General features: G+C 43.7%; 1 protein-coding gene across 3 annotated transcripts; it reads left to right on the top strand.

The window, feature by feature from the left end:
• Window positions 1-646: 646 nt before the first annotated feature.
• AAR2 (AAR2 splicing factor) lies at window positions 647-15561 on the top strand. 3 transcript variants are annotated; one of them, XR_012154706.1, is made up of 5 exons: window positions 647-824; window positions 1422-2224; window positions 5889-6118; window positions 11572-12199; window positions 14306-15561. XR_012154706.1 is itself a non-coding variant. In XM_073309839.1 (4 exons), the coding sequence occupies exons 2-4, from the start codon at window positions 1468-1470 to the stop codon at window positions 11737-11739; spliced, it is 1155 nt and encodes a 384-aa protein (XP_073165940.1). In that variant the 5' UTR covers window positions 647-824; window positions 1422-1467; the 3' UTR covers window positions 11740-13230. The 3 variants fall into 3 exon arrangements, 2 of the variants coding, with proteins under 2 accessions (XP_073165940.1, XP_073165941.1); XM_073309839.1 differs by lacking the exon at window positions 14306-15561 and having other exon boundaries at window positions 11572-13230; XM_073309840.1 differs by lacking the exons at window positions 647-824; window positions 14306-15561 and adding an exon at window positions 933-1084 and having other exon boundaries at window positions 11572-13230.
• Window positions 15562-17511: the final 1950 nt, after the last annotated feature.

The following is a 17511-nucleotide window of genomic DNA, read 5'->3' on the forward strand; positions in this document are numbered from 1 at the left end:
AAGTCTCCTGGATTGTACGCTCCAGGCCCATCCAGAAAGCAGTTCTGCCCACAGCACTGGTACTTTGTCCTGGCTCCTTAGCAAGACCTGCCGAGAAAGAAGAGCAGGGATTACACAGGTAGACCTTCTCCTCCTCCTGCCTCTGTATCAATGCCTGCCCCATCTAGACACCCAGGGGTGCTAAACAGGCCTTTTGATAGGTTCCCAGGATGCCAGATTTCATTTTCCCCATATTTGCACACCACCTTTCCCACTTCCTCAGTGCTTGGCCCGGATCACCTCAGAGCACTGGGTACTCAGCGCTGCGGAAACGGGATATACGCTCCAATTTATTTCCCTCCTCAGGGACCACTCTCACAAGGAGCAGGCGGAGGCTCAGTCTCCTTCAGGTAGGAACGCCCGGGAGCGGGGAGGGGCCCAGAACCCAGGCTCCAGCTCCAGCCCAAGTCAGTGGCCCTGGACCAGATGTGGTTGTCGCTGCTGTGGAAAGGTATCAGCGGCCGGGTCGTTAGCTAGACACCCTCCACCGCCGCTAAGAACATGGCGGATGGAGTCAGGGCCCCTGACACGTGCGGCCTCCCTCCCTCAGTCACCTTGGTAACGCCAGCCTTGGAGCGCGGGGGGGCCCTTTCGGCGGGGGCAAGGGGGCTGCCCGGGCCGCGTTCCCGGTGGGACCCGCTGGGCTGGCGGAAGTAGCCGCTCTTCCGGGCCCAGCGCTCGCGCGCTGACTGTGAGGCGCGGAGCGGGACCCAGGTGCGCAGCGCGGCTGAGACCCGCCCCCGCAGCGCCCGGGGCCGGAGGATTTAACGCCCTGGCTGAGCAACGTAGGTTTGTCCCCGGCGGGTGACGGGCGCCGCGGGGTTGTACCCGGGAAGGGTTCACAGGGTCGGGGGGGGGGGGGCAGACCGGGAGGGGGAAGCCGGGGGGGGGGGTTATCTGCTGAGTATTTCTATAACTACGCCTTGTAAAATCTTCTCGTTCACTGACGCGCGCTGCGGCGAGCGGCGTATCACGGGGCTGTAGGCTGTGCTGCTTCCCACGATCCGCACTGGAAGGGCTGTGCGTAGTTCTTGTGCTTTCGCTGGTAAGTTTTTAGGACTTTGCCTAGCTGCCGAATATCATGGTTCTGCTCTGGCTTTCCCCCCTCTCGCCTCGCCTCGTGCAGTGAGGTGCTGCTCTGAGCTCAGGGGCTGGGGTCATGAGGCTGCCTGCCTCGGCACCTATGGCCTGTTATTTATTAAGCACTGGCTGTTCTCCTTACTGTGCAAGGCACAGACATCGAAACGGCCCTGCCTCAGGGAGGGTAGTCCAGAAGCACAGCATCAGGCTATGTTAACTTGCAAAGGTTTTAATAAAACATGCTGGATGGACGCATCTGTGTGTTTATGCAGTACACGTGCAATGTGTTTGCCCTATCCTAGATTCCTGGTAGAGAGGCCTGGCGTAACGGAAGGAGCAGCTGACAAGATGGCAGAGATGCAGATAGATCCAGACCTGGCCAAGAGACTCTTTTTTGAGGGTGCCACAGTTGTCATTTTGAACATGCCTGAGGGGACAGAGTTCGGCATTGATTACAACACTTGGCATGTGGGCCCCAGATTCCGGGGAGTCAAGATGATCCCTCCAGGTATCCATTTCTTCCACTATAGTTCTGTCAACAGGTGTAACACCAAAGAGACGGGTCCCCGTACTGGCTTCTTCTTAAGCCTGCAGCAGCGAGACTTGCAGATTCTGCGCTGGAACTCATCGAATGAGGAAGTGGACCTCACCCCAGCATCTGAAGAAGAGATTGAAATAATGAGGTCAAACCTCCAGGAGATGGACAAGTTTCTTGGGCCATACCCATATGAGACCCTCAAGAAATGGATCTCCCTCACTAACTTCATCAGTGAACCAGTGATGAAGAAGCTGCAGCCAGAGAGTGGACAGATCTGTGCCTTTTCAGAGGTTCTGCCGGTTCTGGCTGGTAAGCACACCAAAGACAGAGCTGAACAGAACCTGCCCCGATATGACTCAGAATGTAAGAGCTACGCAGAAGGCCTGGCCCGACTGCCCAAAATGAAGCTGAAGGCTGGCACTGAGATCCGGTTCACAGAGATGCCAAAGCAGATGTACCCTGATGGTGCTACTCCCGAGGAAATAACCAGGCATAGCATGGACCTTAGCTATGCTCTGGAAACAGTGATTAACAAGCAGTACTCCAGCCAGCCCCAGGATGTGCTTGGTGAGTATAAAGGCTGTCCCCAGAAACAGAGTAATCGTAAACAGCCTTGAACGCTTAACAGCAAGAATGGTGTCCAACAATCATTATAGTCTGTAGCAGGGGTGAGCAAACTATGGCCTGCGGGCTGGATCTGGACCCTCAGGGCTTTGGATCTGGCCTGTGGGATTGCCACCGCCGTGGCGCCGCGGGCCCCACGCCGCTCCAGGAAGCGGCGGGCACCACATCCCTGGGGGACAGGAGGACAGAGAGCTCTGTGCACTGCTGTCGCATCCAGGCACCGCCCCCAGCAGCTCCCATTGGCCGGGAGCGGGGAACCACAGCCAGTGGGAGCTTTGTGGGAGGTACCCACAGTCAAGGGCAATGTGCGGAGCCCTCTTCCCCCCCCCCCCCTCCAGGAGCTGCAGGGACATGGTGCCAACTGCTTCCCGGAGCTGTGCGGGGCCAGGGCAGGTAGGCAGGCACGGAGCCTACCCTGGAGCCGCTCCAGGTAAGCAGCTCCGGGCCGGAGCCCGAACCCCTCCTGCATCCCGCACCCCAACTCTCTGCCCTGAGCCTCCTGCTGCACCCCAACCCTCTGCCGTGAGCCAGCTCCTGCACTCCACACCCCTCCCTGCATCACTGCTCTAAGCCCCCTCCCGCACTGTTCACCCCCTCCTGCACCCCAACTCCCTTCCCTGAGCCCACCCCTGGTCTATAGTATGAAACTGGGAATCAGAACACTTAGGTTCTAGTTCCACTCTTGCCTATAAATTAGCATTTGGATTTTTGGCAAGTCTCTTAGCCTCTCTGTGCCTCCAGTTAGCAAGGATAATACATTCCCTGTCTCACAGGGTGTTTTGAGGCTTAATGTTTGTGAAGCATTTTGAGATCCTTAAATGAAAAGTGCTTTACAGTGCAACTTACTATGCATGAATTTTCAGAGCAGTGTGTGGAATGTTAGTATTGCTATGGGTGTGTCTCTTTTCCCCTAATGTTCCTTTCACAAAGGTCTCTGGGGTCTTCTCCTCCATTGTACGTTGTTTGGTTCCACCTCTCCTGGCAACCTGTCAATTAACTAAATAAACAAAAATGCCGCTTTTTAAAAGAAAGTAAACCACCACCCTTATGTTTATCTATATATGTTTTAATCGAAAAAGGTGATCACTGGGAACAGGCTGGATGGTGCAGTTACAGTGCTGTTGCCGGCACCCAGTGTCGAGAGGCAAAACAACAGCAGGGTTTCGTTACCCGGTGTGTTTCACTCAATAATCACAACGGGGTGGAGAAGCAGAAAAGTTTATTTGCAGCTGCAAACAAGGTACAGGGAGAATAGAATCTCAAATCCTGCACACCAGAGCAGGTCATTACACACACTTTTATATTCCTTAACGCTACTGCACTACATATTAGCCAATTAAAACTTTGCACAAATACTCTGCCTTCCTTATATGGTTTACAACAATGTTTATTTCCTGCAACCTCTAACAAGCATTCCTAGCAACTTAAACAACCAGCACAGTCTGTCTGGCCTTGTAACGATCTCCTACTAGCTTTAACTTGGCATCAGCAAACCTTACACTATAAGGCATTATCTGCGGCTACAACATTGTTTTAAGAGCAAAAGAGCTTACTCAAACCAGCCAGGCCTGAATTCTATTAAGGGGGGTTAAGAAGAAGCCCTTAGGCCTTCAGCAGGGAGACTTCCTCAACCCTTATGGCGTTCCATCCCCTTGACTTAACTAGTGGCCATGCCCTGGGGTCTTCAACAGTGCATTGAAATCATTAATTGCAGCATGATGGGTATAGGGTGACCAGATGTCCTGATTTTATGGGGACAGTCCTGATATTTGGGGCTTTTTCTTATATAGGCCCCTATTACCTCACACTTCCTGTCCTGATTTTTCACATTTGCTATCTGGTCACTCTAGAGGGGTGTCAACATAATTGTTCAATTTAGGAATAGAGAAAATGGGTTATCCTAGAAATAGGAAAGTGCGACAAATAGGACATCACTGTGACATGCAGAAATTGGTCAGTTGGTTTTGGCTGCTACAGCACTTTACCTGTAGCCATTTATTGTTAAATTCCAGTTTTCATTAAAATAACTAAGCAGCAGGGAATCTTGAACGTGGTAAGCTTTTCTCTCCCCCACTCCTCCCATATTAGAGCAGCAGTGGCAGAAAGACAGGGAAGAAGCAAGTATAGGAAGTTGAAACCTTCTCTTGTGCTCCGCTGGTGACGCCTTCTGGTAGGATTTGGGGATTGTTGTGAGGAAAAGCTTTGAACAAAGACTGTGCTCATTGTACAGAAGAATGTGACATGCATTATTTACTGACATATCAGAAATTACCAGCTGGCGACCCTCAATAGAATTGCTGTAATTAGCTGCTAACTCCATTGGAAACAATGGCAATGTCTGCTACAAGTTAATGCCAGCTCTATTGAGGACTCTGAAACCAAGATGAGATGACACTGTTACCCTCAAGATAAACCCTGGATGCTTGGTATTTACTAGAAATTCTTCTCATGTCCTCCTCATTTTATGTGTTAACTCTCTCCCTTCTAAAAAAGCAGAACTCTATTCTGAAATATTCTAGGAGGTAAAAATAGCTAATGTCCTTCCCAGCTAGCTACCGTTTCCTAGTGCTCTGCAAGAAGCATGAGGCGACACTATTGGCAAAGTGAGTGTCTAAACAACAATCTGGTAATTCCGAGCCCTGCCTGGCAAAATAAGGCCACATCTATACTAAGGGCTATGCACTGCAGTGTCATAGTGTAGATGCTAACCTACAGTTTTGGAAGGGATTTTTCCATTGCTGTTGGTAATCCACCTCTTCGAGCATCAATAGTGGAATTCTTCCATCAGTTTAGCATAATCTGGGGTTAGGAAGGCATATCTACAGCTCTCCGGGATGTGGATTGTTCATACCCCAAGCACCATAGCGATGTCAACCTAACTTTTAAGCATGGACCAGGCCTAGGAAAGCAGAGCTGCTGTAATGGCAATATCACATTGTCTTCTGCGCACGTAGTATCATAGATTGCTCTTGTCGCCTGTCTCCTTGTGTCCATGCTGTGGTACCCACACCACTGTCTAGTTATGGCGGCAGCAGCAATTTCCTTGCTGCCTCTTTTTGGACATGTGGGCTCAGGAAAGGCAAGAAGAGCCAGAGAGAGATCACTATTCCCTCCTAGCAGCTATGAGGCAAGATTGTGTTTAAATGGAGTCACAGGAGACCACAAAATCTTGATATGATGTCTTGGCTTTGTGTTGTAATATTTCAGTAATAGACAGAAATAATGTTTTTGACAACCCAAACACCAGAGCAGTCTCTGGAAATCACTTGGTAGTGAGATTGTTTTCAGACTCCATTTATGAATGCTCATGATGAGGTTAATGGTCATTGCTATAACATATCCTCTTTGATTGCGCTATGCTTGCTTCTCAGTCATATAGTCAAGGGGGTGGAGAGTGGTCAGTGCTTGGAGGACTGATGACTGTTAATATAGCCATGAGGAGTACAGAGAGCTATTTGTATGTCAGCAAGACAAACCCAGCGAATGTATGCAAAAATCGACATTGTCCACAAGAGTAATATAATCCTCTGTTCCACTTAGGGTTGAATGACTAAAGTTTTTCCCTGTCTCTTTTTTTCCATGCCCTCCCTTGACTGGGTGTTTCCAGCCGAGCTGCAGTTTGCTTTCATCTGCTTCCTAATTGGGAACGTGTATGATGCATTTGAGCACTGGAAAAAACTTGTGAATGTTTTGTGCAGATCAGAGGATGCCATAGGGAAGCATCAGGTCCTCTACACCAACCTTATTTCTGTCCTGTACCACCAGCTCAGTGAAATCCCAGCTGACTTCTTTGTGGACATAGTCTCCCAAGACAACTTTTTAACCAGCACCTTACAGGTAAGTTACCAGCTGTGCAGGTGGTTTGGGAAACAGATGTATGAGGATTCTCATGAGAAATGAGTGGGCATACAAAGCCAGACTCAACCAAATTCAGAGGGGAGTCTGGGGGAACATAACCTTGTGTAAGATACATTCTTTCCCCTCTCCCCCCACCCCCACAAAATTTTGTGTTACACGTTGCTTACACACACAACCCACTTACACATCACCTCTGAATTTGACCCATTGAGACTGTATGTATGGGAGTCTTAGGAAGCGTAAATGGAGTTAACCCATATATAGCAGGACCAGCAGAGCAGTGTAATAAGAAAAGCAGCTAACCGGAGGAGGCGTGGGAGCGGGGACACTAAATCTTTTGTGCCTTCTAGGCAATTAACACTGGTCTTATGTATCTTAAGTGAGAGTTAAGCTCCAGTCCATTCTGATGCAGTATGTCTATATTAGGGGTATCTGCCTGTGTAAGTAAATCAATGTAGTTGAAGAAGTACACATTTTCTTAACATAGGCAAGGCATTAGACTCCCTTACACTAAACATTAGTAAGGGGGTTTGCCTGAGTGCAAGGGGATCTAACTTTCTGAATTTGACACATTGTAATTGAAATTTTCCTTTGTAGCAGTTTAAAAGTCCACTGACACTGATTCAGATTGGTTTAAATTGTCAGATGATTCTGTTCATGAAGAAGTTGGAGTGAAGCCCTTTTTGAACTTAGAGCACTGGCAGTATCAAAGAGGACCCTTCCCCATCCCCCTTGTCTTGGGCTTTGTATGATGCTTACTTGTTTGCCTTGAACCAGACTGTTATCCAGTGGGAATTTAGAGAGAATTGCCCAGAGTGCAAAAAAGTCTGCATTGGTGCTGACGCAGACACAGCAAGGCTTTATAATCCAGCACAGCAAGATCTGAAGGACGTTCCTATAAAATAGCTCCCCTTCATTTAATCATGCTAACATCTTTCTAAATATTCATAAAGATTTAATAGCTAAACAAAATTCCATTTTCTGCCTCTAAGTTTTCCTCTTTAAAAAAACAACAACCCAAAGACACATACATGCGTGTTTAGCAGTGAAGATTTTTATTTTTGGCAATAATTGTTCAAGATGTACTGTAGATGATTTGTAGGCCTTGTGTACCAACCACCTCCTCCCTTGTCAGATTGGTCACATTTCTGTATCTGTGACTATTTGCTGCTGCTATAGAATATTTCAATATCTTAATTTAGAAACTAAGAGGTGCTGTTTTCAGTGTAGCGAGTTCCTCCATCGGCTCCTAACAACTCTCACTTACGAGCAGTTTCGATCAGTGTCACAATGCAGGATAGGCCTGTTCCCCACAAACTGAAAGTAACTTCCTAAAAGCTTCCTTCTACTGCTATAAAAACATTATGAAGCCGGTAATTAACATAATCAGTTGTATTAAAATGAACATTATTTTTACAGTCAATAAAACAGTAAAATGAAAATTAGCCAACCTGCAACATGTCCCTCCATGCCAGCTTCTTAGGTTCAACGTATGCAATTTAACTCTGTGGTCTGATGGGCTGAGCATTGCTTAGCTGTTTTAGAATGTTAAGGCACGTCTACGCTGCTTTTAAAAAAAACAACAACCCCTGTGGCCACAATTCTCAGAGGTTGACCTGGTCTTTGAGACTCGCTGCCTCGGGGTTATTTGCAACGTAGATATACTTTTAATGAGCAAAAGCTTTGATTTAAGGATACACGTCCTCAACAGTTGCCAATTATAGGAAATATTCATGTAACTAAAGCTGGCTGGGAATTTTTTTATGAAAAGTTGTTTACCAGAAAATGCTGATTCATCAGAATTGAAACTGTTGGTCCGAAAGTGTCAGTTTTGATACATTTTCTGTTTTTGAAAAAAAAAAAATTAAATTTTGTTTCAAAGTTGAAACATTCTGTTTTGACATTTTTGAAGTGAAAAGTTCAATTTTTTCCATTTCAAAACCATTTGCATTTAGAAATGTAAGTTAATATACAATAAAAATGTGAAAAAATTTAAAATCTTAAAGGGTCAAAACACGTTAAACATTTTGAAATTATCGAAACAAAACAGTTCTGCTGATCTGATCTGAAACTTTTTTGGATTTTCAGTTCACAAAAATTTTGAGATTTCAGCTTTTTGTTCCAATTTGTGAGGGAAAACTTTCTGAAATCTCATTCTCGGGGGACAGGAAAACCGTTTCCTGCCCAGCTCCTCATGTAATCCATTGGCAAAGTATGTCTTTGTCTCCTCTAGTGGTGGACCACGTACGAAAATATTAGCCTGCTACTGCTTTCAGCTAGTGGACTTGGAGTGGGATTTTTAGAGGAGCGGCTTGAAGCCAAATCCTGTTGACTGTCAATGGGATTTGGGTACCTACCTCCATTAGGCCTTTTTGAAAGCCCAGCTTTAGCCTATACTGCTGAAGCTAAAGAACTGATGCTATTATGTGAGAGGTCTTGGGTTCAGTGCTCACTGCTGGTGGTCATTGCACTCATAACTGCACAAAAGAAAAATGCGTTTGGGTTAAAGCCAGCTTTTTGTCACTAAAGGTTCTCCACTGACATTACTGCTGTCTGGTTCTTGGTGCCGGTGGAGTACTGTGATTAATTATTTGTATTCTAGGAGTGCCTAGATGCCCCAGTCATGGATCAGGGCCCTATTGCGCTAGCTGCTGTACAAAGACAGAACAAAAAGAGCTTACATTCTAAGCATAAGATGGATATACAACAGACAGGCAGGGGAACACAAGGAAAAGAACAGATTTAATAATTTTATTAAGATGTTAAAATTAAAAAAAATGGTACAGAGTTTAAGCATAGAAATTTCTGGTTATCAGGGAATAAGGTACAGATTATCAAAAGGTGTGAAATTTGGTTTAGGAACGGATGGCGTAAAGAATACATAATCTGCAATCTCCCTGATTGGGGGTAAAAGGTTAACGGGTCAAAGTACAGACATTGAGATATGGGGGTATGTTGTTCATATAATGGCTATGTTCAGGTGTGGAGTACGAGTGGATATGATGATGAGGATGGATTTTCATTTGGTGAGATTTAATGTTCACTGAGTTTATGGTTCCAGTTCATATGGTCCAATGGAAAAAGTCTCTCGGTCCCTTTCTCATAGTTGATGCACGATGTCGTACCGGCTCACACCTCGTGGTGCTGTCGGTGGCTGGTGATGTGTTCGATGTAGATACGTAGTGAACTCACCTCTTACCACACATGCCTGGGTAAAACACACAGCACTGTTGGCACCAGAGAACAATCTTAAAGTGTAATTGTAATCAGAAAAGTGACATGGTAAAATTGTCTGCTTCTTACAGAACCTGTCCGCTCATTTCACTGATCAAGTTTATTCCTGCTAGCACTTTAGAGTCATTGAAACCATGGGAATGGGAGCTGGACTGTATTCCACCTCTTGCATGGAACCTACCCCTAAGCTTCAGTTGCAGAATCCTTATTCCTGGTGGTAGTTGAAGAGGCAGAAAGAACACAGCTTGATTTTCATACCCTAGGCCTAGATTGAGTTTTTGCAGCACTTGAAGTTTAAAAAAAATATTTTTTTGGCTTCTATAAGAACAAATTTGATGTGTAACTTCTTGAGCGGGATAAATGTAGAACCCCAGGATCTCACTGTTAGTCCCTTTTTTAATACTGGCCTCATTTTATAGGAGAGTTTTGTTACTGTTTCCCTGTGAAGAGGCAGTTTCACAGTAGGATGAACAAGGAAAAAGCAAACAGTTATACACAAAGCAATGAACTTTGCCATTCATTTTCAGTGTTTTCTCCTGCTGTCTATAGATCTCTTTTGAATAACAGCATTCTTCCCAAAGGGGATTTACCTTCAGCTTGATCCTGCAATGAAATTCTTTAGCTTAGAGCATCAATTTGCTGTGGAAATGAGTTCTGTGTCACAAATTCAAGCAGGAGGAGAGAGGGGCTCTGAGGCTGAAAATCCTGTTTAGTCAGACACTGCAATAACTGTCTGAAGTGCCACAGAAAAACTGTGTGTGTGTGAAAAGTTAATGGATTTATGTGTAAGTGAGACATTAGAAAATCCCTCCTTTAGGGCCTTTTCAGGTTGCAGCTACCTGTGTTCAAGGATCTTCAGGGGATGTCCGTAATGTGCACGATGATTAGAAATTTGAATTTTCAAACAGGTGTTCTAGGGGACGCCCTCCATTTCTCCAGTCTCCAGGGCAGTTTCTACAGGAGATCCCTGCCTGTCCTCTAAGACACTGGAAATGCTGGAGAACCATATTGTGGTCACATGTTACAGCAGACAAAACTGTGGGGATCTGCTCCATATCTAGCCATAAAGAAAGGGAAGGTGGTCCTGCCCCCCAGGTCAGGATGCATGCTTATGACTCATGCTATGAGCTCTCAATCATGCAACAGCTAGTTCTAATTTGGATTTGGTTTCATCTGCCTAAAATATCTGGGGTTTATTTTTAAGCGTTTGTTACGGTGAGAAACTAAAATTGCTGGGCCAAAGGGGACACTACTGTAGCACACTCCCTCCTCCCCTCAGAAAAAAGCCTCATCAGTGCACGTCAGTCTGGGCCTAGGTCTCTCCTCAGCTGACAGTGCTAGCTGCTCAGCGATGGTATGGTATGGGCAACTGCTGCGAAGGACATGCTGTTTTCATAGGCGGTCATCTTATTTGAATCCCATTCTCTAGAGGGAAGGAGATTGGTACTTCTAAGCCTTTCTGCTGTCCACTTCCTTCTGTTTAGCAGCTATAAACCATTACCTGCAGGAAACTTGGTCTCAAGAGAATAAACAAGACCAAGTCTTTGACTTTGCCCTTAAAACAAAAAAAGGCTCAAGTCTCCAAGGTTCACAGTTCCAACTTCTAATGCCTGCCTAGAACTCTGCAGTAGTGCCTGTATCATTGCTGTTTAAAGCTGCGTTAAGTGTATTTAGACAAAATGTCTCGTGGCTGCCCTTTGGCTTTCAACCTCTAGTCATTGAGCTGGCCTTTTCTTCCACTGCTGTTGTCTTTTGTGGATGGGACATTGAGAAGCCCGTAAATAAGTGACTTAAGAGTAAAGGTTTAATTCACTTTCAATGGCATCACTTATATGGTGGGGCTTCCAAAAGAGTGTATGTTTAACTCTATGCATATCCCTATTTGAAACAGGACTCCACTCATTTGTCTGTTTTCAAAGATTAAGAGTCCTGACCCTCGCTGAGTTTGTGGAATGAAGGCAGTGTTTATCTTGGCTATAGAGTGAAGATGGAGACTGCAGTGCCTTGTTAAGGAGCCGCCTGTAGCCCCATGGCCATTTCTGAAACCCTGCAACTAAAGTTCCTCTCAAGCCAGACTAACCTGAAACTGAAATCTGCCCACCCCATAGATGGACTCTTTGACCTCAGTCAAGGCAGGGAAAACGTGCATTTATGCCACCTCTGTGATTATCTTACTGACTTCTAATGTATTCTTTTAGGTGTTTTTTTCCTACACCTGCAGCACCACCGTTGACAGGACACTGAGGAAAAAGGCAGAAAAATTTAAAGCCCACCTAACTAAGAAATTCAAATGGGACTTTGAGGCTGAACCAGATGACTGTGCCCCCGTGGTAGTGGAACTGCCAGAAGGAGTGCTATTGGACTGAATGAAATGCTGTCTTGGAACCAAGCACTGTTTGTGTTTGTTTTATTTAGCTTATTTTTCTTCCCCTCTTCCCGAATTTGCCAGCTTTCTTAATTCTGTATCTTGTCCTCTGAAATGAACTTGATCCCCAGCCGATTCCTGCTCCTGCTATAGAAGCAGATCTGGGAAGCCCAGAAACATTGCATATTCGGTCTCCAGGCCAGAGCTCTTTCGTTGTGGGCTTGGGCATCATTCTACGAGCCATTGGGAGAGAGTATACCCACATGATGCCATGCATCCAGGGTCACTTTGAGTACTTGGGCAACTTTTATTTCCTTAACTTTCCTGCAACTTCTGGTTCATGGACATAACCACCTGTTGGATGGCCGTAGCCATCTTATGTTGAAGAAGCCCCACGTGAAACTATTTGCCTTCTAGAGTCTGGAGCCTGTACTCTAGCTTGATGCCTTTAAAATTAGGAGGTAGGTTGAACTACCATGTGATCACTATATCCTTCTCTAGCCCCAACCTATGTTGATTGTACTTCTGCAATAGCATGCTGCGATGGAAAAAGAATATCCTTTACTAAATCCTCCTTTTCCATAGCTCTGACACTAAAATAACCAGATCAGAGTAGTAGGATAACACCTTTACGTAAACACTGGAAACACTATATAATTGCAGTGGCAGAGAGACTGAATTTGCTTAGCCTGGTGTAAGAGAATCTGAACAGTTTGGTAACCAGAAGTTGAATTTTTGGGCAGTAGTCACCTGGTATTCAGAACAAAAAGCCAGCCATGAGATATAAGGTCAGATTTTTCACTGACTGTCCTTGTGGTTTGAGATCTCTGGAACTCTTCCTGTAATTGTTCTTTGCTTCTCACTAATTATCTCTCATTAATAATCATGTGAGGACTCTGGTGTTCATTCAGAACTGAATTCTTATCATTGTTATCCTGTAGTTCTTACTCTGTGTAAGACAGTGTGGTTTTTTGTTTGTGTTTGTTTTTAAACAAGAATCCCTACTGTTGTAGGGATTAGGCTGTGTTCAATTTGCATGTTTCTTTCTAGATAGTTAGACTCCTTCAGGAATTTGTTGTATACGTGCCCAACACGATAACCTACTTATTAGTCTTTCACAATAGTAGTTCAACATAAATCTTCCTGTGTTACTTTCCTACAAAAATACCCCTACAGTCTTTTGTGTGTGAATTATTTTAGCCAAGTTTTATGTTAGTCTATTATTGTCCCAACCTTACCACAGCAGTGTCAATGTTATTGTACTCGTCACCTTGAAGTAAAGTATCAGTGATTTTTCTCTCATCCAAAGACAGCTCAGACTGAGGAGGTAAACTAGCATAGTATAATGCAAAATCCTGTGTGGTGTCTGTGAGAGGAGACGTGATACTGTGCCTTTGAATAACCACGTACCAGTCACAGAAATAAGATAGGAAAAAATCTGTTAAAAATCAATGGCTTTTCTTTTTTAAAAATAAACTTGTTTAAAATGAAATCAATGTAATACAAAATATTAAGGACTACATTTATTATAATTTCTTAAATAATTGAAATAAATATGCTGAATCCATAAGCCTCTATCAAATACTTTGATTTAAAGACTGCTTTTCTGCATAAAGAAAGATGTTTTCCCCCTGATTCTAACTTTTTGAAGTCCAAGTAACTTAGGAGATTGTCATTTTCAAGAGACTTAAGCGAGTAGGAACTTAAGCTGCAGTTACTTTCACTGAAACATATTTGAAAAATTTCCCAGGCTGACCTGAAATAATCAGTTTAATTCACTGGCTACAGTTAATCCCTCTGTTTAATAAATCATTCAGTTATAAATGTGAATCATCTTGATGAGAAGTTTATGCATCTAAAGCATTTAAGGTTATTTTGTTTTTAAAAAAATTAAAAACTGGAATTTAATGAAACTTACAAAACAGCAATCATCCTAATGCAGCTTGACACAAATGATGCACAAAAGTTAATTACCTAGTAAATAAGCATTTTCTAACATGCTAAAAATGTATAGTTAAGAATCTGAAAATATTAAGCTATATAATTGCTCAAATAATTGTTATATCACCAATGAGAATGCACCTTTCTTTCAAAAATAATGGAAGTAGCAATGGAAAAGTTGATTAAAACGGGTGATTTAAATCAATCCACCGTGGTTACGTGCAATCTCATCCACTATCGTCAGCCATTGTAGGATTGTTCTCTAGTGTATATTTATCTAGTGTTTTTGTTCTGTCTCGTTTAAATGAGTTGAGTAATGAGGGTTCTCGGGAGACCATTTCAATCTAACAGGTAACACCATTAGCAAAGTTTTACTGCCTAGATCTTCCTTTGCTCAATTTCATCTAGTTAATGCAAGTGCTATTTCTTATACCTCCCCGCCCCCCTCCTCCTTCGCATATTTATACCCTTCAGGTACTTGTATTTGCAAGTTGTATTTATACCACAGCAGCTATTTATACTTGTATTTATACCCCGGCAGCTATTGTTCGGTCAAATTACCCAGAATTGGTGTTTCAATGCTTTCATCATAAATAACTTTATTTTTGTTTTCACTGGCCTGATAGGGCTCTGCAGTACGAAGCCAAAGAACCATATCTGATTTCTCCATCTGCACTGACCTGCGAGTGCTGCAGAAACACCATGGCTCAGTGCTAAAGCAATGTCTTACATTGCTCTGCAGTGACTGCTATGCCTCATCCAGAGCAGCATTGAGCTCCAGTCCCTTCTCATCTGGAAGGCAGGCTCAATATGGTGCCTTGTGCTGGGGTGGGGAAGGAGAGTTCGCTGTAGTGACTCCTTCCCAAGGGATACATAACAACCTAAGGCTGTACAATATTCTGTTTCTGTAGATCATGTCAAAACTTTATACTTTGTATGCTTGATGTTAGTTTTAATGTGATTTTATTCTACAGGCTGGTAATAACTTTAAAAATGATTTTTATTTTATTGTTTACATCTTAGAAATTAGATAAACATTTTATTTTCTCAATTACTGGTAGAAAAATTAACTGCCACCCACTTTTTTGTAGTCATTTCTGCTACAGATAAGCTTGATTGGTAGCAGTCTTGCTCTCTCTTAGATCATCATTATGCACATACATTATGGGAAACTAATGAAGCATAGGAGATGAGGAGTTTGCAGCAGTGACGCTTAATTTTCATTTTGCCTGTCACTCTTCAAGTCAATCGGTTTCCTTGGACAGGTGTAATTGAACAGTGACAAAAATTGCACATCTCAGCTTGTCTGTATGCATGAGGCTTCCTTTGTGATTTCCATCTCCTCTCCATCTGCCTGAAAAGCAAAGTCCATTTGTCTCTGTATTTTCAGGTGGATTTGTGCCAGTGATGACCAGTGATCCATCCATTTAGTCTTTTATAAGGCAGCTTCCTTTCTAAGCAGCATGGGTATTTGTAGTACAGTAGTACCCAAAGAGCTTGAACAACATTGTGATCCCATTGTGCTGGATGCTGTACAAACACACAAAAAGAGACTGCTCCTGTCCAAAAGAGTTGTAATCTAAACAGTGGGATGAGGGGAGAGGGGACTAGTTGTAAAACACAAGCAAAGAAGTCAGCGGGAAAATCCATATTTTTAAAAGTCTCTCTGAATACTTAACCTCTCTTTAAATTTCAGAAATCTTTTAATCCTTGTCTTTTTTTCTGCTTATATTTAATGGTAGCCTCTTTCTATTTTCTTAATAATTAACTTCAGCCTTTTCAGTTCATCCATATTCTCTTTGTTTGTTAAAGTTAACCTTAGCCTGTCCTGTAGTTTGTTTTGTTTTGTCTTTTCTATTAAATATTTACGCTTTGTCTTTTACCCAATTTTAAAAAATATTTAGTCTCAGGGAGAAGTTTTCAAAAGCACAAATGGCGGTTAAGCACATGACTACCATTTGTGCCTTTGACAACCCCCTCCTTAATCTCTCAGTGGCTTAGCTGATGGCAAGAAAAAACATCTATATTTATATCCACATACCTTTCTAGAGTAAATTCTTTCTCTCCTGTTGTTATGGCAGATATTTGGAGTAGCACTGAATAAAGCCTGCATCTGATTCTTTTGAGGGAGGGCTAGCATAGAGTTTTAGGAAAGTGGAGATCCGTGTCTTGTCCTTTCCTCCTTTGGAGGAAGGGAAAAGAAACTTTCCAAGTGTTGTTATGGACCAACTTATTCAACTGCCCTCTACACTGTGGAAGCTAACCCCCTTGACTTGCTTTAAAGTATATGGGCTGTGGAGGGATGTTCCCATGTGAGGTGAACTGCTAGAATTTCAAAGCTAGTTTTCCTTGAGCGATGCTTGGTGCCCTATACAGATCCCCTCACTACAAGGCTCTCTTACTGCATTCTGTATTCATTACAATACTGGCCTTTGACTCTGGGCAGTAGCCCTGCAGTCAGTGCTCTGGCCTGCTGAGGCATGTATTGTAAAAGACTATACAGTGGAATTGGAGCATGTTTGGGAGAAGGCTAAATACAGCATGATCATTCTGTAGCATGTAATTAATGTATGAGTCACATTGACTCCTGTCACCTTAGGGGTCTCATTAAGAGACCGTAAATAAGCCGCAAGGCAACCTTACCAAATGAGTTAGAGTAATCAATATGACAAATCTCACTCTCTCATTCATATATATATATGTATGTATATATATACACACACATAGTCCCAAGCTGATACTTTGAATCCATCAATTTAGCTTGCTCTATCACCTACCTCTGTGGTAACTTGCTTGGAGGGTTTTGCATTTACGTGAGGTGGGGGGGGGGAGCTGCCACCAAAGCTCTGCAGTTGCAGAAATAGGTCACGCTGCTGAAGCTTTGCCAATCAGGTGCCAGGGCTGAGCATTGCTCGCTTCCCAGCGGAGCTTATCTCCGGTTTGCAGTGGTGTTCATCAACTTCAGCTTGAAGGGCTTTGTGATCCTCCAGGGATATGAAACAAAGAGGCTGGGCTCGCATTTGTCACAACATCTTTGTAAGTTGAATTGGCTGCTGACAGCTCTCAAATTTGTGGAGCCAGGAAGCAGGTTGAGGGGGGAAGGCGAGCCTGACAGAGGGGTAACATCCAAGAAAACCTCTCTCTACAATCCTGGCAGCCTTTTCAATAGACTTATTTAAAGATAGGTTTCAGAGTAGCAGCCGTGTTAGTCTGTATTTGCAAAAAGAAAAGGAGGACTTGTGGCACCTTAGAGACTAACACGTTTATTTGAGCATAAGCTTTCGTGAGCTACATCCGATGAAGTGAGCTGTAGCTCACGAAAACTTATGCTCAAATAAATTTGTTAGTCTCTAAGGTGCCACAAGTACTCCTTTTTATTTAAAGATAGTAATTCCTGTACCGTGGTCTATAAACAACCCCTCACACACAAACTGAGTTCAGAGTTACATTTTTCTCAAGTACTTAAAAGTTTCCAAGATTGCAAATGCAAAGCTGGAACAGTTGGAGGGTTTTCATACCCCACATACTTGCATGGCTATGGGGTTGGTATTTCAATCCAGTGGTGGGGAGTCAGGGCTTTGCTCCATTGAATGGTGATGTGGAATGATGGTCTTGTGTTAGGAGTCCTGGCCTAACCCTATATTCCTAAGTTCCATTTGCAGCTCTGCCTCTGACTTGGAGAGTAACTTTAGTCTCTGTGGGCTAGGGTTTTAAAGACATTTAGGTGTCTAACTCCCATTGATTTTAATGGAGTTATGTTCCTAAATACCTTTGAGGAGCTGGGCCTCTGGGCCATGGTGTGCCCATCCTGTAAAAATTGCCCCACAAAAGA

The sequence above is a fragment of the Lepidochelys kempii genome, chromosome 13, assembly GCF_965140265.1.
Source record: "Lepidochelys kempii isolate rLepKem1 chromosome 13, rLepKem1.hap2, whole genome shotgun sequence".
NCBI lineage: Eukaryota > Metazoa > Chordata > Testudines > Cheloniidae > Lepidochelys > Lepidochelys kempii.